This window comes from Petromyzon marinus, chromosome 32 (genome assembly GCF_048934315.1).
Source record: "Petromyzon marinus isolate PM22_M1 ecotype Great Lakes invasive population chromosome 32, UKy_Petmar_22M1.pri1.0, whole genome shotgun sequence".
Taxonomy (NCBI): domain Eukaryota; kingdom Metazoa; phylum Chordata; class Hyperoartia; order Petromyzontiformes; family Petromyzontidae; genus Petromyzon; species Petromyzon marinus.
In genome coordinates, this window is record NC_133698.1 from 1,170,161 (window position 1) to 1,193,813 (window position 23,653).

The 23,653-nt window shown below is 58.0% G+C and overlaps 1 protein-coding gene across 1 annotated transcript in view; it reads right to left on the reverse strand.

Annotated features, from left to right (window-relative positions):
* Window positions 1-4,842: 4,842 nt before the first annotated feature.
* The window catches only part of LOC142929612 (uncharacterized), a 34,502-nt gene continuing 15,691 nt past the window's right edge, over window positions 4,843-23,653 (reverse strand). The window contains exons 2-7 of the mRNA XM_076071206.1: window positions 16,018-16,105; window positions 14,081-14,167; window positions 13,351-13,950; window positions 12,195-12,674; window positions 11,256-11,374; window positions 4,843-10,461 (exon numbers count right to left, since the gene is read on the reverse strand). Of these exons, the coding sequence (XP_075927321.1) occupies window positions 10,240-10,461; window positions 11,256-11,374; window positions 12,195-12,674; window positions 13,351-13,950; window positions 14,081-14,167; window positions 16,018-16,069 (1,560 nt within the window). The 5' untranslated portion in view covers window positions 16,070-16,105 and the 3' untranslated portion in view covers window positions 4,843-10,239. The remainder of the gene's footprint in view (window positions 10,462-11,255; window positions 11,375-12,194; window positions 12,675-13,350; window positions 13,951-14,080; window positions 14,168-16,017; window positions 16,106-23,653) is intronic.

The window sequence follows — 23,653 nt, forward strand, 5'->3', positions numbered from 1 at the left end:
TAAAAAAAAAGCCCCTCGATATTTCAAGAGCCGCAATGCACTGTGTGGTGAAGACGAGACGGTGGGGCCCTGATAGATTACGTCACGAGGCAGCGCTTGAAGAGCCACCGCATGCGGCTCCCGAACCGCAGCTTGCCGACCCCTGAGTTAGAGTTTGTGTGGTTTCGCTGTTCCTCCTCGACTGCAGTGGCTTCCGATGTGATCCGTTGCTTGGGTTGTGTGGCCACAATCGCACTCCTGTGGCTTGAGTTTCATTTTCCATTCTAAAAACTAAACTCAACTTTGTCTTTTATGACCTGCCCACATGTAGATATTTAGAGCAGCCAAATAATATAAACGTATGTTTCTAAATGTGAAGGGAAAAATCGGAGGACCCTGAAAAAATTCCACGTGACCACGTGGAGAGAGACATGAAAACTCCAGATATGCATGCGTCGTCGAGTTCGAACCCACGACCTCCTGCATACCAGGCGGGATATATAACATCTCCTAGCCACCGCGGCGCTCATTCATGAACAAGATGTGGACGCCGGCCGGATGACAACGGTGCACCGGTGACGAGAAGCGCTTCTGTGGCCGTCTGGAATGCTCTTCCGATATTAGGAAGCCACTGGGAGCGATGCACTTTGAAATGTAGATTGAAAACTAATTTCTCTAGAACCGATTTTTCTGTTTAGTTGTCCTTCTCCCGCACCTCCGATTAGCACGGTTGGCTACGTACGGTGCGATAGAAGCTCAACAAACATAAGCAAAGCAGTGTGGTCGAGAGGCGCGGCGCGCATCGGCATGAAGTAAACACCCGGCGGTGCTTCTGTGAAGGTTGCGATCCGTAACGCGGCGCCCAACGTCTCAACGACCGCGACGAACAACGTAGAGGGAGCGCCGCCCTCGGCGGGCCGCGCTCCCTCGGGTGCCGAGGGTCAGCGCGGGGTGGCCCGGCAGCGCTTCCGCAGGAAAGGGCGTCGCCGCTCCGCCTTTTGTTTCGCTGCGTCTCTCGCCATGACCTTTCCGCTCCTCCGCATCCTGTTTTTCGGTTTTATTTTAGCTCCGCCGACGTCCCCTTTAACTCCCCGGCACAGCGACACCTCCCCCCCTCCCTGGCTCCCAACTTTAATTCGGGATCCGGCAACGGTTGTCGGTCGCGAGCAACTGAAATCGCTCCCGACGTCGCGCGACCGCTTTTTGTCCCCATCCGAGCGGATCGGTTGACTCGCAACGGATTCGCTTGCCGCGCGTGGACGATGCTGCCCGCAAGCGCTTGCGAGGCGGTCGAGGCCGATTGGGACTCCTCAAGCCGTCGAACCGCCCGGCGGTCTGTCGCGACGAGTCGCGTTGCCTTTGCGCTCTCCGTCGCGGTTGACCTCAGCTCTGAATGCGCCGTTGAGTGGCCTTGTTGCGCAACTGATCGCTCGGGTTTGGCCCTGGCCTCACTCGTCCATTGCGACTCGGTGGACACGTGGGCATTCGGGCGGCGCAGTGGTGGCACACAACAAGAAGTCCACGGGTTCGATTCCTAACTCGGGCACCTTTTTCTGTGTGGAATTTGCACGTCCTCCCCCTATTCTGCGTGGGTTTCCTCCGTTTCCTCCGTGTTCTCCAGTTTGCTCCGAGAGCTTAAACACAAATATAGTGGCATTGCTGTTGGCCAAACATCCCAACGGAGCAGAACTCTCCTGACACGGGGTTTTCGGATTCGGCGTTGCTCTTCTGGGTAATATATTTTTAAATGATTTTTCATGAAACGGCAACAGACGTTTGATTACGGGGAATAGCGTTTCAAATTTTGGAAGTTTACCTTTACGAGAAACTTGGACGGGTTTAAAATCCAGACAAATCGAAACGAGCGCCTGGGAATGGGTTCGATGTGAGCACCGTGGAAGCCCATCCCAGACCAAATGTTGAGAGCCATGCCGCCACAACGAGCCCCGTGGGCCGTCCGGCTCCCGGCTCGTGCTGCGAAACGTCGGACATTAAAACGAAACTTTTTTTATTTTACCAGGGAAGGCCCCACTAAACTATGTAGCTATTTTTCAGAAGCGACCTGGATATCACAAATGATAGCTCAACGAAGTGGCTTATCACGTGGAATTTTATAGCAGCCAAATACTATAAACACGTGATGCTGATTCTAAATGTGGAGGGAAAAACCAGAGGATCCAGAGAAAAATCCACGCAACCACGGGGAGAGAGAGACACAAACTTCACAAATATACAGCAGCAGCAGCAGGCGTCAGGGTCGGGATAAAACCCACGTCCTCCTGTATACCAGGTGAGGTAGTTAACATCTCATAGCCACCGTGATGATGATGAGAGAGAGACACGCAAACTCCAAATATACAGCAGCAGCAGGCGTCAGGGTCGGGATAAAACCCACGTCCTCCTGTATACCAGGCGAGGTAGTTAACATCTCAGAGCCACCATGGCGCCCCTTCACGCAGCACCGCACGCGACTGGACTCTGCGACTGCGGCGCTCCGCGTCGAACCAACCGCTGCCCCACCGCTGCCCCACCGCTGGGTCCGATCGTGGCTGCGACGCGGGCCAGCGGAGGCGCGTTCGCCGCTCGTTCCCAGAGGTTCGCGGTTCGACTCCAGCACCCCCCTCCCCGGTAAACGCTGTGGACGTTTAGTCGCTAGGAGGCTGTGCGCGATTCCTGCTTCGCGGTGGTTACGAATACAGATTCCAGTGACGTCATTGGCAAGAGGTGAGCCGTGTACTGTACTGTTACGCATATTAAATAAAAGTAACGTGTTGAACTTCTTTCGCACCGTACGTAGCCAACCGTTCCCATCGGAGGTGCGGCGTCAAGTAAAGTCGAAGCACGTTCCGTGTCACTTTGGCGCGAGGAAGCGACGACAAATGTGGCCGCTCGGTGTCTCGTGGCAGCTGCGATTTGAGCGGAAGTCGTCCGTGAAACAAGGGCCGTGTCGATCCAGCAGAGATGTGTTGGGTTAGGGCACGCAATGATCAGCTGCTCTGATCTATCCACTGCTGTATGACCCCCCCCCCCCCACAAAAAAAGCCACCACCGCCACTTCTCATGAGCCTGCGATGCAACAACCCACCTGGCATTTTTTTACATCTGAATTAAAAACCAATTTCTTTAGAAATGCTTTTTGTGTTTTGCACGGTTGTCTACGTACGGTGCGAAACAAGTTCAACATATATACATAGAACACCATACATCCGTACATGGCTCCGTCTCCTTTGGTGGATGTTCTCGGGCGCATTCCATTACTTTTACATATATTGATGCAACCTCTCCCACACCTCCTCTTCCGTAGATCCCTGCTGAATACATCTCTCTTAGCGTCTTCCGATCTCGTCTCATTCACTCGCATCTGAGAAGCTCTCAATGTGGAGGGCCACTACGCAGCCTACCAAGTGTGTCCCACCCAGAGTGTCCCACCCAGAGTGTCTCACTCAGTGTGTCCCACCCAGAGTGTCCCACCCAGAGTGTCTCACTCAGTGTGTCCCACCCAGAGTGTCCCACTAAGCTTGTCTCAGTGTGTCCCACCCAGCGCGTCCCACCCAGAGTGTCCCACTAAGCTTGTCTCAGTGTGTCCCACCCAGCGCGTCCCACCCAGAGTGTCCCACTAAGCTTGTCTCAGTGTGTCCCACCCGGTGTGTCTCACTCAGTGTGTCCCACCCAGCGTGTCCCACCCAGAGTGTCCCACCCGGCGTGTCTCACTCAGTGTGTCCACACCCAGCGTGTCTCACTCAGTGTCCCCCACCCGGCGTGTCTCACTCAGTATGTCCCACTAAGCTTGTCTCAGTGTGTCCCACCCAGCGTGTCCCACCCAACGTGTCCCACCCAGCGCGTCCCACCCAGCGCGTCCCACCCAGAGTGTCCCACTAAGCTTGTCTCAGTGTGTCCCACCCAGAGTGTCCCACTAAGCTTGTCTCAGTGTGTCCCACCTAGCGTGTCCCATCCAGCGCGTCCCACCCAGCTTGTCTCACGCAGTGTGTCCACCCGGCGTGTCTCACCCAGTGTCCCCCACCCGGCGTGTCTCACTCAGTGTGTCCCACCCAGCGCGTCCCACCCAGAGTGTCCCACCCAGAGTGTCCCACCCAGCGCGTCCCACCCAACGTGTCCCACCCAGCTTGTCTCACTCAGTGTGTCCACACCCAGCGTGTCTCACTCAGTGTGTCCCACCCGGTGTGTCTCACTCAGTGTGTCCCACCCAGCGCGTCCCACCCAGAGTGTCCCACCCAGCATGTCCCACCCAGCGTGTCCCAACCAGCGTGTCCCACCCAACGTGTCCCACCCAGCTTGTCTCACTCAGTGTGTCCCACCCAGCGTGTCTCAGTGTGTCCCACCCAGCGTGTCCCACCCAACGTGTCCCACCCAGCGTGGTGGTTTTTGAAGATTCACATCTACGCCACTCACCTGCCACGTTCTACTTCTGCAGCTGTGCGTCGCTTCTCCCGTCTTGCCACCAGATTCCCAGCATCCGTCTCGCACACCTGCGGAGCTCCAGCGCCATTTGACTTCTGCAGAAGTTGCTTTAAGCCATACCTCGAGTCCTCTGATCCACGTAGCCGTGCAGACGGCAGCAGCAGCACCACCAAAAACACCCCCCCGTTTGGGACCTTTCTTGCCAGTATCAAAATATAAGAACAGGTTTTACCCTTTCTTGTTTGCAGGTTCACCATAAGTGCTATGTGCGTGGTCAATGCAGACGGGATTCCCTGCAAAAGGTTTCCGTTTGGTGTTTTAACATCTTAACACAACTGGTTTATTTCCAGAAAGGGTAAACCCCAATTATTAGAACAACCCCCTTGCCTCGAACGTCCCCTTCTCCACGCCTTGGCGTTACAAAGCGCGTCTGGACACGAGCGGTGGTGGAGAGGAGCGCTTTATTGGTCACGCACACGACGACGCGACGGTGGTGGCTGACAGCGGCCCTCGTGGACCCCCGGCTACAGTGTTGCTACCTGGGACGCATTCGCACTCAGCCGCACAACCACGGGTGGTGGTGGCACGCGGCGAGGTGGCACGCGGCGAGGTGGCACGCGGCGAGGTGGCACGCGGCGAGGTGGCACGCGGCGAGGTGGCGAGGTGGCACGCGGCGAGGTGACACACGTAAACATGGCGAGGTGGCACACGGCGACACGGCGAGTGACAGTGTTCATTGCAGCGGTAAAACATAGCCAGACTATTGAAGAGAGGAGTGCGCTCGTCAGTAAAGTTTGGTAAACCAGAGAGCCTCCCTCCAGTTATTATATTGTTTGGCCTATTCTCCCACGCTGTGCAAATGTCTTGGAAGACGAGGGAGTGACCCACACTTTACCCCACCACACGTGACCTGGAGGTCGACTAACTACGGTGGTGGTGCTGCTGCTGATGATGAACCCATTGAAACTTCCGGTTGGACAGAGGCGCAGGGGATTTAAGGAAATGTCCCCATCGTGTGAGCTGCTGCGCTAATCTCAGCCAATGTGAGTGAGACAAGGAGGGTGTCCGAGTGTAGTGGGACAAGGAGGGAGCTGAGAGTAGTGAGACAAGAAGAGTGTCCGAGTGTAGTGAGACAAGGAGGGTGTCCGAGTGTAGTGGGACAAGGAGGGTGTCCGAGTGTAGTGGGACAAGGAGGGTGTCCGAGTGTAGTGAGACAAGGAGGGAGCTGAGTGTAGCGAGTAAAATTCCCTCGCGACTTTCATTTCACGTTCGGCGAAGCCATAGAAAGTTTTACGATCGATCTCCCAGAATGGAGAGCTTTCATTTTCATTTCCCAGCAAACTCTTGGCCCTTTCGCAAATATCGTCGGCTTCAATTGAGGTCGCACGTTCTCATTTAATTGACAAAACAATGGAAGACAAAAAAAGATCGGTGTCAGTGTCACCTCCCGAATTTAGTCAAATAATATTTCCCCTCCATGAACCCCTCGACTTTCCAGAGCCGCGAGTTCCAGCAGCATCCCCGTCAACAAAAGCAGCCCCTGGACAGCTGCGTACGCTGTGGTCGGGCGTGTACGTTAGGGTTCTGGTTGTGCCGTGGGGTGTTGGGTTCTGGTTGTGCCGTGGGGTGTTGCGTTCTGGTTGTGCCGTGGGGTGTTGGGATCTGGTTGTGCCGTGGGGTGTTGGGTTCTGGTTGTGCCGTGGGGTGTTGGGTTCTGGTTGTGCCGTGGGGTGTTGGATTCTGGTTGTGCCGTGGGGTGTAGGGTTCTGGTTGTGCCGTAGGGTGTTGGGTTCTGGTTGTGCCGTGGGGTGTTGGATTCTGGTTGTGCCGTGGGGTGTAGGGTTCTGGTTGTGCCGTGGGGTGTTGGGTTCTGGTTGTGCCGTGGGGTGTTGGATTCTGGATGTGCCGTGGGGTGTTGGGTTCTGGTTGTGCCGTGGGGTGTTGGGTTCTGGTTGTGCCGTGGGGTGTTGGGTTCTGGTTGTGCCGTGGGGTGTTTGGCACGACGTCCGGTGGTGGCATCTCTAGATTTCTACAATATTTGCCACGACAAATAAAACTCATCGCCAACAGAAGCTGCCGGCACGCGGAGCGAAACGTCGGAACATTGTGCCGAACAACGCGCGGCACGACCAGTTTATACTTTCTCAGGCTCATCAGCAAAGCGTGGCCTGGGGACAAAAATCAGTGTTCTGATCAGTGTTCTGATCAGTGTTCTCCACTAATATTCAAAGGGGGGTGCCACTTTTACCGATAAGGCATCATCAGTGTGAGGGCCGCCACACATTTGAAATTATTGTTGGTGATGATGATGGGGGGTGTTGTCACGTGTTGTGTATTGTCGGGGTCCACACGTCAGGGGCCGCGCTGAAGGCCGTCAGGGGCCGCGCTGAAGGCCACCAGGGGCCGCGCTGAAGGCCACCAGGGGCCGCCAGTGGCCCGCGAGCTTTGCAGTGAAGAACGACGCTGGCCTCGACAGACGCTCGTGCATCCATCACTGGAGGTTCGGTGACCCCGAAAATCATCGTTCGTGGCACGTGGTCCCCGTTCCTCCGCCCCCCCCCCACTCCCATCGCACTGCAGCGGCCGCGAGCCGCGTGGCAGGGTGGCCGCTTCCCAGGGCACCGTGCGGAGGCTTCGCGCAGGCCGAGTGGTGGGAGCTGGGGGGAGGTGGGGGGGGGGCTGTGCGTGGTCGCGACGTCGCCACGTCGGCCGCTGTGCACACGCTTAGGACATGCTCGGCCACACGTGTCGTGGGATTATCTTAATTTACACGGCTAGAGGAGCATAACAAAATACTATACAATACCGATGCCAGCATCATACGATACACCGATAACCTAACTATTGCTTTACAAGTAACAAAATACAAAAACAAACTACGCGACACCGTATGGCTTAGGGTATACAGACATTACTCGTATAAAATATAGTTTGCGATTTAATCTATGGGACGTTATGTTTGACCTACGGCGGATACCGCGAGATTCTTCGGGAATAAAAAAACCCTCGATCGCTCGCTCCGGGCGGGGGTGGGGGGGGCAGCGGAGCGGGGCTCTGGTGAGCAGCGCCGCTCCCTTCACAGTGCTCAATGCGTCGTCAGACACAACCCCGAACCAGCTCGCCGGGGTCGCTGCCACCACTGTTCCACCACCACCACCACCTCCACCACCACCACCACCATCTCCTCCTCCCCGCTCGCCCGGCTCCGTCTACGCCTGGGCGAGCCGGTCGGTAGTGCGACCGAGCCATCGGATGGCGCGCGATCCGGGATGGTGGCGACCAATCGCAGTCGGCGATTGGTGTGGTGCGCAATCCGCTCCCCTCGCCGCGCGTCGCTGAGCAGTAGACGCTCGAAAGAATCGTCGCGTCTTGTCTCTGCCTCGAGCAACCGGTTGTGCGGCTGCCCACAAACGGTTACGGAGGACGTCCGCGTCTCAGCGATTCCGTGGCGAGTGACCGAGTTGCGCGCCAGAGCGGCGGTCGAGGTGGCGTAGTGTCTGTTGGTTACAGCCTCTTAGAAAAAATATATATTTCAGAGAGAATCTTCGTAAAAAAATCACTCAACACATTCGGCAATAACACAGTGGCGTTAAAACGGAAACAGTATTTATAGGGCGACGTTTCGGGTCATGACTCTTCTTCATAGCACGCAGATTGACCATCTTTGTGCTCTGAAAAAAAGGTAGCAATTTACATTAACGTCGCCCGGTTGTATATATTTTTTTGTTCTGCCTGTGCCATCCCTGCCGAGGCAGTGGTCATTACAATCACGTCAAGGCTTTTGGATGATAGCACCATGGGGCTGGGGATCGCCACTGCCTGCAGTACCCCTCCCTGCCACGCAGACCCGCACGCGCAGGGAGTCGGCGGCACAGGGGTCCATGCGGATACGGGGAGGGGGGGGGGGAACTGTCCACCGCCGTTCCTAAAACCCCACGAACGGCAGCTCAGCGAGCGTCCCAGAGGTCAAGGTTCGCACGCTGCTGTCACGCACGCTGGTGGTCACGTGGCAGGGTCCTGACCCCCAGTGTGTCACGCTGACCAATCCCTGCGTGATGGGGGGGGGGCGTCGAACTATGTGCGGGCCTCCGCGTTTTTCCACTGCGGAAGCCGAGCCATGCCTGCCCAAGATGATTCAGTGCTGACGCATGGCCCTGCTGGGCCCCAAACCAGATATCAGATGTCGTGTGGGGGCCCATCACGGTTGGATTCCAACTCGGCAAAACAGCCGGTGGAAACCCTCTCATAATGCGAGAGACCTACACTGGCTCGGATCACATGCACCAGTGGCAAACAAAATAATCTGTGACAGGAGTTGAGGAACGTGTCCAGAGTCAAAGAACGTGTCCACGATCAGGCTGTGGGACGGGCGGCGACGCAGGCGGGGGAGCCCCGCTCCGACTGCCCGAACCCCTCGTGAACGGAGTCCGTGCCATGCGAGGCCACATGGCGTGTGGCGGCGTCTGCCGGTACTCCCGGCAGCCGGAAGCTTGAGGCAGCGGCGTTCACGTGGTGACGCGGAGAGGGTGAACGTTTCCATTTGCGGTGGGCGACGGTGGGCGACATTGCTCCCTCCCCAGCCCGCGGGACTCGCCCAAGGCACTGACTTCAACACGGGTCACCAGGGTTCGTGGCATGGCGAGCGACGACCCGCTCCCAATTCACCACGCGACGTCGTTTGGAGATGGTGGGTATGGATGTGGGGGAGGGGGGGAGGGAGGTGGTGCGTGATTCGTGGCGATCGTGCCACTGGCACCGCAAGCACCACCGTGGGGACCCGCAGCTCGGAGTGGTCCCGCGGTGGCCGCGGTTTAGCGCCGGGGCGACGCGTTCCTCGCGCTCCGATACGTTCGCGTCCTCCTCCATTTCCAAATTCACCTCAAATTGAGCCCCCGACATACCCCCCTGAGCACTGCGCCCATTCAGAACTGAGACACCGACCTGAGAAGTGGCGATAACTGCTGTGGCCTGCCAGCATTTTGCCGGAACACCGCTGGCCAGCCAAGAATAGCCGGGCCAGCCAGTGGCTGACAGGTTTGGTTTCATTGCGCCCGTTTAAGATAGGCACAGGAGCGAGTGACGGAGACGATGATTTGCGTGAGCCACGGGCGACGGGTCCAATACGTCAGTGAGTCGGTGGATACATCGGTCAGTCGGTGTGGGCGTTTGTTACCGCCGGCTGTAATCACGAGTCCAGTCCAATTTCGAATGCACCACCGCGCTGATCACGTGCACAGCGTACACCCTCCAGAGTAACAACAGCGCCGCTTTCTTTCAGTCTTTCTTTCAGTCAACAGCGGCTCGATACTCGAGGAGGGATCGCGAACGGGGCCAGAGACCACCGAAAGCGGTGATCGTCAATCGTGCCCAGAGTGCGGTGCGACGGCCCCCAGCCGGTCACAGGGGCGAGCCGCTCACCACGAGCGAGGCTCTCGCGTCCGGCTGAGAACACGGCGGCAGGGGAGCGGTGTGAGAGCTGCCGCTGCTGGCGGATCGTCTGAGCAGAGTTGGCTTTGCGTGCGGTTGACTACCCTGGGGGCCTCTTTGACGACAGCGGCCGTGCCCACATCCTGACGACGCCGATGACCTCACCGAGCCAGACGCCCGCCACCGCCTAGCCAGGGGCGGCACGTGTGGTAAAACAGGCGACAATTCCCCTCCCCCACCCCACCCGACCCCACCTCCCCCAACTAAAGTCACGTGGCTCACGAATCGATTTCCCGGACGGTCGGACATCCACACGCCGGTCGGCGGCCGCGGAGTTCCGACGACCACGAAGAATGGACGATAAACCTGGGGCAGAGGAACCGGGGCCGCCGCCAACGCCATCACGGCACCGGGTCAGGGCTTGCCGTGCGCGGCGAGGCCGACCCCCAGCATGGCGTGCAGCTCCTGCGGGGAGTAGCCCAGGAGGCTGTGCAGGTCGCAGGCGAAGCGATAGACGTAGCGCTTGCCCGACGACTTGTACAGCAGGTTCTTGTGGTAGTAGTAGCGCAGCGCGCGGCTCAGCTTCTCGTAGTTCATTTTGGGCTTGTTCTTGCGCTTGCCCCAGCGGCGCGCCACCTGCACCGCACATGCGCAGCCCCAGCAGTCCCAGCAGCAGCAGCAGAGTTAGCGGGGGAGGTGGCGGTAGCGCCGGCGGCTCCAAATGAACGAGCAGAGAGTAGGCAGAGCGCTTGCCCCCACTGCGGTGGAGTGAACGTCCCCAGAACGTGGGAGTTGTGCCACCGCGCGCAATGCGCACACACACACACACGCAACGCGCTGGGTGGGTGTGGGGGGTTTATCAGTCGGGGTGGATGTGCGATGTCGTGCTGCCACAGCGGTCAGGGCACTGGACAGAGGTGACCGGTTCGGTTCAATCTCCCGGCGCGGCGGCTGGAAACGTTGGGGAATGTTTCCTAACTACTCCTTCCCCCTACTTCTCTCCACCGAATGGTGTATGTGGGTATGGGTACGCCAACGGTGAATCAGCAGGTGATGGGTAAAGAGTGGGTACACCGACCTCACGTTCGAAGACGTGGAAGAGTAGGCCAACTACCCTCTGGAAGGAAGCGGCTCCCTCGAGCGGAGGCAATTTGAACAATTGAAAATTTAACTCAACCATCTCTGCTCGGGACATCTTCTGTTTGTCTAAAACGTGGCTTAACTCGCAGATAAACACCATTCTCATAGACATTTAAGGTTACATTTGTATATTCCAATTCGACAGACAATCAAGAGGAGGTGTGTCAGTATATATGTGAAAAATTACCTCTCTTGCACACAACTCCCTACTGAATGTACAATCACACATGGGGCCGGTCCCCCCCCCCTTAGCCGTACAGCGGGGGGGGACGGGGGAAGGAGCCCCTCACCTCGTCGGGGTCGGACAGCTTGAACTCCCAGCCGTCGCCGGTCCAGCTGATGAAGGGCTGGCACGCCGTGTCGGTCAGCAGCTCCAGCAGGAACTGCCACAGCTGGATGGGGCCGCTGCCTGCGGGCGGCGAGCAACGGGGCGAGGGGGCCGAGCGTCAGCGCTGGTGTGGAGAACGCTCCCAGTGCATCGTGCCTCCCGCACGTTTGTGCGTGGGTGTGTGCGTGTGTGCGTGTGTGCGTGTGTGTGCATGTGTGTGTGTGCATGTGTGTGTGTGTGCATGGGTGTGTGCGTGGATGTGTGTGTGTGCGCACGTGGGGAGCGGTAGTGTAGCGGTTAGCGCGCTGCGCTATGAACCTGGCGACACGGGTTCGATTCCCGCTCACGGCCAAAACCAGTGACGATTATCCCCTAGGTCGACTCAGCCTCAAATGAGTACCTGGTGCGTTGGATAAAAACATTGCCACTAGAGAGATAAAGGTGGTCGGGCGTGGTGCTGGCCACCCACCCCCTCGTGTACCTTTCCGGCCTTCATAGGTGCTCGCTAACAGCACTTGCCCCTACAGTCTGTTAAGGCTATATGGGGGATCTTTATCTTTGTTTTTGCGTGTTTGTGTGTGTGTGTGTGTGCGCGTGGGGAGTACTAGTGTCGCGGTTGGCGCGCTGCGTTATGAATATGACGGCCCGAGTTTGATTTCCGCTCATGGCCAACACCAGTGGCGATGATCTAAACCGGTCCTGGGCCTCCTAGGTCTCCCCGAGGTCGACTCAAGTGAGTCCCTGATGCGATGGGTAAACATCGCCACTGGCGGCCGGGCATGGCGCTGGCCACCCACTCCCTCGCGTGGTGCCGTGCCGGCCTTCAGGACTTGCCACCAACGGGCTGTCCAGGCTCCACGGGGGATCTGTGTGTGTGTGTGTGACGTCGCCAGCGCCCCACCTGTGTACCCTGCGAGGATCGCCGCCGGTATCACGGGCTTGCTGACGTTGCTCGCCTCCGCCGCGTCGCCCAGGTAATCGCGGAACGTGACCTGCGACTTCCCGCCGTCGGGGTAGTAGCGGTCGTCCGCCAGCTTCGCGTCCGCGGAGCCGTAGCCGGCGGCCTTGGTGCCGAAGCGCCGCTTGTGCGCCGGCGCGCTCGGGCCGCGGCCCGGCGCGTCCGCCGCCGCCGCCGCCGCCGCGGCGAAGGAGGAGGAGGAGGGCTCGTAGGGGCCGCGGTAGTCGTCGAACGCCGCCGCCGCCGCCGCTTTCCGTTGGCCCGGCTGCTCGAGGCTCGCGAAGTTGTCCGCCTCGAAGCTGCTGTAGCTCGGCACGCGCTGCAGGCCGCCCAGGGGTGACGGCATCCACCAGAGGCGCTCAGGGCTGGGCACGCACTCGCCGCCGGCGCTGCCCTTGTCCGCAATCAGCTCGCCGAACGCTCCTGTGCAAAGGCAAAGATCCCCCGTTTAACCTCAACGGTGCTGTTAGCGAGTAGCACCTATGCAGGCCGGCACGGCGCACAAGGGGGTCGGTGGCCAGCACCGCGCCTGACCGCCTTTGTCTCCCCAGTGAAGATGTTTTTTTCACACCGCAACCGAGTTATCATCTCCTAGGTCGACCTATGGGAGGCCCAGCACCGTGAGCGGGAATCAAACTCGGATTGCCGGATTCATAGCGCAGCTTAGCACGAACCCCTACACCACTGCTCCCCCTGCGCACGTGCACGCACGTACACACGCCGCGATAGTGAGCGACGCCCGCATGTTGTGCCAAACGTGCTCGGACCTCGTGCATCACTTGGCACGGCGTCACGCCGCTCGCCGCAGAGGCTCGCGGTTCGAGCTCTGCGGCCGCCCTGGTCAATGCTGCCGGTGAGCCCGCGGAAGAAGTACGTCACGTGTTGGATGCGAACGATCCCATGACGTCCGCGTGGACTCCCGCGAGCGGTGCTCAGATTTCTAGAGACGATGGCGCTACGTTACGTCGTCCAGCCGACGTCACGCAGCACAACGAGCAGTAGGAGGAGCAGCAGGAGGAGCAGCAGGAGGAGCAAAATGTCGGACATCGTGCCGGGCGGTGATGGAGCAGGGGGGGGGGACGGCGAGGGGGGTTGCTACCTTGAGCGGTGACGCCACCGCCTCCTCCCCCCAGCACGATCTGCGCGCCGCTCTCCTGCTTCACGGTGGTGGCGCGGAACATCTCCGGCGCGTGGCTCCCGCCGTGGGCCAGCCGATGGTCCCCGCCGTGGGCGGCCTCCGCGCTCCGTCGCTCGCCGCCGCCGCCGTGGAAGAGCGCGACGGCGCCGGGCGGCGGCTCCCGAGCGCCGCACGGCGGCCCTGGCTGCGTGCGAGCCAGCAGCCGGTAGTGGCAGGCCGCCTCCATCTCGCTATGCCGGGACGACGCCGCCACCACCGCAGGTTTATGCTGAGGTTGTTGTTGTTGTTGATGATGATGATGCTGCTGCTGAGGTTGTTGTTGGTGGTGCTGCGGTTGTTGTTGTTGTCGCTGCGCGGTGGCGGCGGCGGCGGGGACGTAGAGTTTGGGTTTTGCGGCGGGGCCCGCGGGGGGCTCCGGGCGGGGGGCCGGGCCCTGCGAGGACGCCAGGCACAGCACCTCCTCCCACGTGATGTCGTGCAGCGTCTGGAAGGACTCGCAGATGAAGCCCGGCTCGCTGGACTCGGCGTGCGGCACGTACTGGCTGCTCTCCAGGCCGTAGCCTGCGGAGGGATAACGCACAGACGCTCTCTGTGACGGCCATGGTCGTCGTCGTCGCTCAGCGCGTTTGCTGCTCATAGCACAGCGGTCATCACGGACGCGGGCCGCCGTGCGAGATGTGCGGACGCTCACCACTCGTGAAGTTGAGGGAGCTCAGTTGGTCACAGTAGGAGGGAGTGGACGGCTCCATGAGGTAGTTCTTCATTTCCTCTTGCCACTCTGCGATGTAGGAAGAGGAACGAGGAGCAGGAGGAAGCAGGAGGAGGAATGAGCGCGATCGTGAGCCACGTGCGAGGGTGAGGGATCGCAGCCATGCTCCGCCAGGAATGTAAACAAGGGAATTTGTGTCCGTCCTGCCTCTCTCCCATGCCTCTCCTCTCTCCCTCTGCCTCTCGCTCTCGCTCTGCACAGATGTTCGCTCAAAGGTCACGGCGTACATTTTACGTCTCTCTCGCGTGCGGCCATAAAGCACGGGAGGCCGTCCGAGCCGCGTCCGCGTGGTGGACGTACCGACGGAAGCGTTCCGGCTCGCCCCTAACGTACACAAAGCGCCGCGTTCAGCCGTGACCCCGCGCCCGAGAGTGGAGCCGTCTGGAGACGATCGCAAGGGTTTGGAAGTGGCCGTGACAGTCTGCGCCGCGCATCGTGAGAATCTCAAGACTCGCGGCTTATTTCGACGACGACAACAAAACATCTTCAGATAATCCAGACGATCCACATTTTCCCTTCGCCGACAGATTCCACATCCCCCCCTCCTCCTCCCCCCATAGGAAACGATAAATCCCAGCCGGGAGAAGCCTCCACAGTACCTCGGCTAAGAGTGGAGACCGGGATGCTCGCAGTGCCTCAGGGCGCCGCTTTGGCGAGATGTTAACTACCTCGCCTGGTACACAGGAGGGCGTGGGTTCGATACCGACCCTGACGCCTGCTGCTGCTGCTGCTATAGATTTGGAGTTTGCGTGTTTTTCCCCCCTGGTCGCGTGGATCTTTCTCGGGGTCCTCCGGTTTTTCCCTCTACATTTAGAATCAACACCCATTCAGAGTATTTGGCTGTTATAAATGTCCACTTGAAAAGCCACTTGGTTGGCTATCATTTTGTGGTCTGTGCTTGGTAGCTCATGGCACCTTTCAACTCACCCCAACCGATTTTAGGAATTCACTGTGCACTTTTAAACCATCCAGATTGGAAACTTATTTCCTTCGAACTGCTTTTTGTGTTTAGTTTGTTTTCCTTCCCCCCGCACATCCGATTTGCATGGTTGGCTACGAAGGGTGCGAAAGAAGTTCAACATTCATACAACCAGTGGCGTAGCAACGACACTATCAGCTCAGGGGGTGCGGCAATCAGTCAGATGGGTCCCCAATACTTGATTGGTCTCGCACGGTCGCACCTCGGCCATTATACATCGCGGCTCCTCTTGCCTAATCAAATCATCATTAAGATCAGGGTCTCGAACATTTAGCGCTGTACGGTCACTGCGTCTTCGCAGAAGGCTGCCACTACAGCTCCGTAGTGCGGTGGTTGTCAAGGGGGGCCCCAACTCGTAGCTTTGGCCGCCGGGGGGGGGGGGGCAAGGCACCCCCTGCTCCCACGCTCGCTATGCTTCCACACACAACCATTTCCAATGTCCTGCCACTATCTCCCCTCGGGGAGCCGTGCGAAAAACGGTGTCGCATGCAGCCCCCGGCCGCCGAGAGCCGTGGGGTGTCGTTGGAGCGGACCCCACCCCGGGAAGGGCGCACCGCCCACGCTGGTGCCGGGACGTCTCGACGGCTCACGGCCGAGGGGCCTCTTGGCGCAGGGGGAGGTGGAGGGCGAGGGACTCGCGGTGCGGCGCCGCTCACCGTCGTTTGCCCCCCCCCCCCAGGTTTATTTGCGCGGTGTCCACGACGTTTATCACTTCCCTACGTGCCAGGAGACGGTTCAATTCGGGAACCAAAAATTTGAGGCTGCGCCACGCGGAGCGAAACGTCAAACGTCGCGAGGCAGCGTGACGGAAGAGTGGCGCCCGGGGTAATACTCGTGTGGTTGTGCCAGCGGTACTGGAGTGGTGGTGCTGGTGCGGTACCTTGCGGGAGGTACTCGAGTGGAGAGGGGACCTCCTGGATCGCGAGCTCCATGTCTGCTCCTCCACGCTCGTGGCACGGGGTCTGCTCCTGCAGCGCGGTGCACAGAGGGCGGTGGTGCCAGTGAGGGGCGGGCATAGAAATCCGGACACTCGCGTGGAGATCAACAGAGACCAAAAGACTCACAGAGAGACCCAAAAGCGTGGTTCGCATGGGCCCCGAGTTGCACCACCTGCACACTCGACATCCGCACCACTGCTTCTCATGCGGAGATCGCATTTTTCACATCGGCTGAGAGAATGGACCCCATCAGTTTTAGGCGATATCTGAACATCACACGCAGCTACACACACACACGCACGCTGCTACACACACACACACACGCACGCTGCTACACACACACACACACTGCTACACACACACACACACTGCTACACACACACACGCACGCTGCTACACACACACACACACGCACGCTGCTACACACACGCAAACGCACGCTGCTACACACACGCAAACGCACGCTGCTACACACACGCAAACGCACGCTGCTACACACACGCAAACGCACGCTGCTACACACACGCAAACGCACGCTGCTACACACACGCAAACGCACGCTGCTACACACACGCAAACGCACGCTGCTACACACACGCAAACGCACGCTGCTACACACACGCAAACGCACGCTGCTACACACACGCAAACGCACGCTGCTACACACACGCAAACGCACGCTGCTACACACACGCAAACGCACGCAAACGCACGCTGCCACACACACGCACGCTGCCACACACACGCACGCTGCTACACACACACACGCACGCTGCTACACACACACACGCACGCTGCTACACACACACACGCACGCTGCTACACACACACACGCACGCTGCTACACACACACACGCACGCTGCTACACACACACACGCACGCTGCTACACACACACACGCACGCTGCTACACACACACACGCACGCTGCTACACACACACACGCACGCTGCTACACACACACACGCACGCTGCTACACACACACACGCACGCTGCTACACACACACACGCACGCTGCTACACACACACACGCACGCTGCTACACACACACACGCACGCTGCTACACACACACACGCACGCTGCTACACACACACACGCACGCTGCTACACACACACACGCACGCTGCTACACACACACACGCACGCTGCTACACACACACACGCACGCTGCTACACACACACACGCACGCTGCTACACACACACACGCACGCTGCTACACACACACACGCACGCTGCTACACACACACACGCACGCTGCTACACACACACACGCACGCTGCTACACACACACACGCACGCTGCTACACACACACACGCACGCTGCTACACACACACACGCACGCTGCTACACACACACACGCACGCTGCTACACACACACACGCACGCTGCTACACACACACACGCACGCTGCTACACACACACACGCACGCTGCTACACACACACACGCACGCTGCTACACACACACACGCACGCTGCTACACACACACACGCACGCTGCTACACACACACACGCACGCTGCTACACACACACACGCACGCTGCTACACACACACACGCACGCTGCTACACACACACACGCACGCTGCTACACACACACACGCACGCTGCTACACACACACACGCACGCTGCTACACACACACACGCACGCTGCTACACACACACACGCACGCTGCTACACACACACACGCACGCTGCTACACACACACACGCACGCTGCTACACACACACACGCACGCTGCTACACACACACACACGCACGCTGCTACACACACACACACGCACGCTGCTACACACACACACACGCACGCTGCTACACACACACACACGCACGCTGCTACACACACACACACGCACGCTGCTACACACACACGCACGCTGCTACACACACACACACGCACGCTGCGACACACACACACACGCACGCTGCTACACACACACACACGCACGCTGCTACACACACACACACGCACGCTGCTACACACACACACACGCACGCTGCTACACACACACACACGCACGCTGCTACACACACACACACACACGCACGCTGCTACACACACACACACACACGCACGCTGCTACACACACACACGCACGCTGCTACACACACACACGCACGCTGCTACACACACACACGCTGCTACACACACACACACACGCTGCTACACACACACACACACGCTGCTACACACACACACACACGCTGCTACACACACACACACACGCTGCTACACACACACACACACACGCTGCTACACACACACACACACGCTGCTACACACACACACACACGCTGCTACACACACACACACACGCTGCTACACACACACACACACGCTGCTACACACACACACACGCTGCTACACACACACACACGCTGCTACACACACACACACACACGCTGCTACACACACACACGCTGCTACACACACACACGCACACGCTGCTACACACACACACACACACGCTGCTACACACACACACACACACGCTGCTACACACACACACACACGCTGCTACACACACACACACACGCTGCTACACACACACACGCTGCTACACACACACACGCTGCTACACACACACACGCTGCTACACACACACACGCTGCTACACACACACACGCTGCTACACACACACACGCTGCTACACACACACACGCTGCTACACACACACACGCTGCTACACACACACACACACACGCTGCTACACACACACACACACACGCTGCTACACACACACACACACACGCTGCTACACACACACACACACACGCTGCTACACACACACACACACACGCTGCTACACACACACACACGCTGCTACACACACACACACACGCTGCTACACACACACACACACGCTGCTACACACACACACACACGCTGCTACACACACACACACACGCTGCTACACACACACACACACGCTGCTACACACACACACACACACGCTGCTACACACACACACACACACGCTGCTACACACACACACACGCTGCTACACACACACACACGCTGCTACACACACACACACACGCTGCTACACACACACACACGCTGCTACACACACACACACGCTGCTACACACACACACACGCTGCTACACACACACACACACACGCTGCTACACACACACACACACGCTGCTACACACACACACACGCTGCTACACACACACACACACACGCTGCTACACACACACACACACACGCTGCTACACACACACACACACACGCTGCTACACACACACACACACGCTGCTACACACACACACACACGCTGCTACACACACACACACACGCTGCTACACACACACACACGCTGCTACACACACACACACGCTGCTACACACACACACACGCTGCTACACACACACACACACGCTGCTACACACACACACACACGCTGCTACACACACACACGCTGCTACACACACACACGCTGCTACACACACACACACACGCTGCTACACACACACGCACGCTGCTACACACACACACACGCTGCTACACACACACACGCACGCTGCTACACACACACACGCACGCTGCTACACACACACATGCACGCTGCTACACACACACACGCTGCTACACACACACGCACGCTGCTACACACACACATGCGGCTACACGCAAGCGGCGCTGGCAAACGCTGCACTCTCGCAAGGAACACGCAGATGGAACAGATGGAAAGGGAACCTTCTTCGCTCGCTAACCCAGGCGGGGGCGGGTGGGGGGGCTTGAACTCGACATCGGTGACTTCGGCGGCTCCCATGGCTCGTGAGCCCCTCGTGACGGGAGGAACAAAGTCTCCGTGTGTGAGTCTAGAGGGCCGCGCCAGAGCCGTGCCCGTCGTGACCTCTGCGTGAACCCCCACAGAGGCAGCAGCAGCAGCACCCGCGACTCCCCACCGCTGCTAAATCGTGGCGGCGGTTGTGTAACGAGGGCTGCCGACTCTGCTGATGAGACCCAGAAGGTGGAAGACCGCCGCGGGTGGGGCTCGCTTGCTCAAGCAAACGCTGCCGCTGGATTACGGTACTGGGTGATCGCTTTCGGGATGATGTCCGACGTTTCGCTCCACGTGCTGGGGAGCTGCTGCTGGGATTGCTCAAACGCAGGGTGGGTTGTGGGGGGGGGGGGCTCTGTGTGTACAAGCGGAGACTGGGGGGAGGGTGCTGGTGCTGCTGGTGGTGCTGCTGGTGGTGGTACTTGTGGTGGTGGTGCTGCTTGTGGTAGTGCTGCTTGTGGTGGTGCTGCTTGTGGTGGTGCTGGTGGTGCTTGTGGTGGTGCTTGTGGTGGTGGTGCTGGTGATGGTGGTGGTGGTGCTGGTGGTGGTGCTGGTGGTGGTGCTTGTGGTGCTGGTGGTGGTGGTGGCCTCGGCTCAGAGGCCGACCCAGAAACGTCCCAACGCGAGGGCTGGGAGAGGAGCGGCTCTGACATTTACAGACGTTTAGATATCTCCCTCCCTCCTACATGAGTAACAACAGCAACATCATTGCGTGTCCTCTCTCTCTGTTCTAAATATCAATAAACGCCGATGGTCTCAAGGGGAAGTGAGTGGGGAGTGGGGGGGAAGGGGATAGCCCCCCATGCCCCCCCCCTGTGAGCCGCCACTGCCCAAGCTGGTGGCGGTGGGGGGAGGGGGGGGCAGGGTGGGGGGGGGGGGGGGCTTCAGCCCCCCGCGTTTCCCGCACCTCCGATCAGCGCGGTAGGCTACGTACGGTGCGAAGGAAGTTCAACATAGATGCACACATAATGGGACCTCCCTTGCCAATATCAAAATATAAGAATAGGGTTTACCCTTTCTGGCAATAATAAAACAGCTGTGTTAAGATGTTAACACACTGAACAGAAACCTTCTGCACAGAATCATGTCTGCATTCACCACATATACTTGTGAACATGCAACAAAAATTACATGCTCTGGTAAAGTCACGTAGGTATAAACCTTCGGGCTACTATCAAAGGTTTGTTCATGAAGCCATCCAGATATATAAACAGACATAACTTCAACCGAGAAGATGGATACAAATTGAGCAATCATTGGAAGGATGTTATCAACCAGGTAAAACCCTAACTGCTTTGTAGTGGGTGCCGTCCGTTATATCTGCCGGGTACTACGACAGCACGTAGCGCTCCCCCTACCCCACACCCCACCCTTCCCCCTTGCTCCTCCCCCTACCCCACACCCCACCCTTCCCTCTTCCCCCTTGCTCCTCCCCCTTCCTTACCTATAAAAACTCTTACCACGGCAACTCTCTCTCTCCCACTTTAGCAACAAAAAAAATGTCTTCTTGCTGTGGTTTTCCCACCTGATGATGATTGCTTGTGTTGCAATCGAAACGTCGTGATTTATTTTATTTTATACCTACGTGACTTTACCTAAAGAACCAAAGAGTAAGCTCTGGTAGTCTATGATGATGCATTGTCTTTGGAACTGATGGGTCCACACCAGAGACTGATTTCTTTAGAGCCTCGTCTCAAACAGTGTTCGACCAGAGGACGCCAAAATGCGAACAGCACAAATACGTCTCTGGTGCGGACCAATCAGTTTAAAAAACAATGCTTATAATACCAGACCATGTGTTTTTTGTCTGCATGTTCACCACAAGAATGTGGTGAGCATGCAGACATCATGCCTTGCAAGAGGTTTATATTTGGTGTTTTAACATCTTAACACCTCCTGTTTTATTGCCAGAAAGGGTGTAAACTATTCTTAGATCGATACAAAGATCCCCGTATACTCTTTGGTTCTTTCGGTAAAGTCACGTAGGTAGAAATAAAATTAAATTAAACAAATCACGACGTTTCGAAGTATAACCTTAACATGCTGCTGGGTCAAGTACTGTTATCGAATGCCTATAGATACACACAAAGACAAAGATCCCCCGTGTAGCCTTAACAGACTGTAGGGGCAAGTGCTGTTAGCGAGCACCTATAAAGGTCGGCACGGCACACGAGGGAGTGGGTGGCCAACACCACGCCCGGCCGCCTTTGTCTCCCTAGCGACGATGTTTACACATCGCAACAGGTACTAATTTGAGGCTGAGTCGACCTAGGGGAGGCCCAGGACCGGTTTAGATAATCGTCACCAGTGTTCGCTGTGAGCGGGAATCGATCCCGAGTCACCAGGTTCGTAGCGCAGCACGCTAACCGCTACACACACGTACACACACACACATACACACACAACAACAACAACCGCCATTCGCCACTAAGTGGCGGTGACATTACCACGACGCTTGTGCCAGGCCATGTGCACCTTGAGGCCACGTGAAGTATCGAACGCCCGCTGGCAGGAGGACCCAAGTGCCACGGGTCGACTGACTAAGATGACTGAGATGACACATACACACATACACACACACGTGACCAGCCCTGTGGGCCACACGGCTCCCCCCCTCCCACCCCTCCCCTCCGTGCCTTGTGAACGCGCAGCTGTCCGTCAAGAGGCAGGGGGAGCGGTGGCAGAGCGGTTAGCGCGACTGCGCTGTGGATCCGAAGACGCGAGTTTGATTCCGGGCCACGGCTGACATCGGTGGGTAGCGAGCCATGGCTAACCCGCGTACTACCCCACCCGACCTCACCGCCAAGCCACACTGACCAGCGTGGTGAAGTATGGTCAGAGAAACCCCGAGGCGTGAAACGGCGTTGGGTTGGAGTAGTGGGCTTTCGCGACCAATATTATCCATAAAAAAGTGTTTTTTGGATTAGATCACGTAAATATAAATGTGTTGTTAAACCCGTCACCACCCGACACAGCCAATTAGTAAGGTTTGTGTACGAAAACAAAATGTGCCCAATTCGTGACTACTTCAGCAGACCGGTTGTGTGTTGGAGAGTAAACCCACAACATCGACAATTCGAGTCCTGTGATGTTTCACGTCAATCGAGTAAAGGTGATGGCATCACAGGAAAGTTTCTCCACAATTCTGGCTCCATCGCCTGATGACGCTGCTGCTGCTGCTGATTGTTGTTGTTGTCACCAGCGAAACGTCAAGGAACTCGAACTGTAAATGCTGCAGTGGGTTTACTCTCCGACACAACCGGTGTGCTTAAGTCGACACTCATTGGGCACCTTTTGTTCACGTAACAAACCGCACTAATTGGCCGTGTCGGGTGGTGGCGGCGGGTTTAACGACACAAACATTTATATCCACGCGATCTAACCCACAGAAGAACACGAAGACAAACAAACCCCAGCGCCTTTATTCAGGAGCAAAGGTGCGAGGCGAGGCGAGGCACTGCCCGGGTTACGGGGGTGCAGCCGGGCGGCCTCTGGCACCGTTACCCCCCCCCCGCCTCCTCCTCCCTCCCTCTCTGTCCGACCAAAGCCGCGGGTGCCCAAGTGGCCGCAGCGCAGCCCAAAGGGTTCCCAACACGTCCAGTGGCCAGCAACAAACAGCACGAGCCAACGTTGCGATGCAAGCTGCGGCTCCGGAGCCGCATGCGGCCCTCTTTAGGGGGCCTGCTTCGTGACGTCTTTGAGGGCCGTCTCGTATTCACCCACACAGTGCACTGCGGGACCTTGAAATATCAAGTCGTTTTTTGGTGTTGCCGATTTGTACA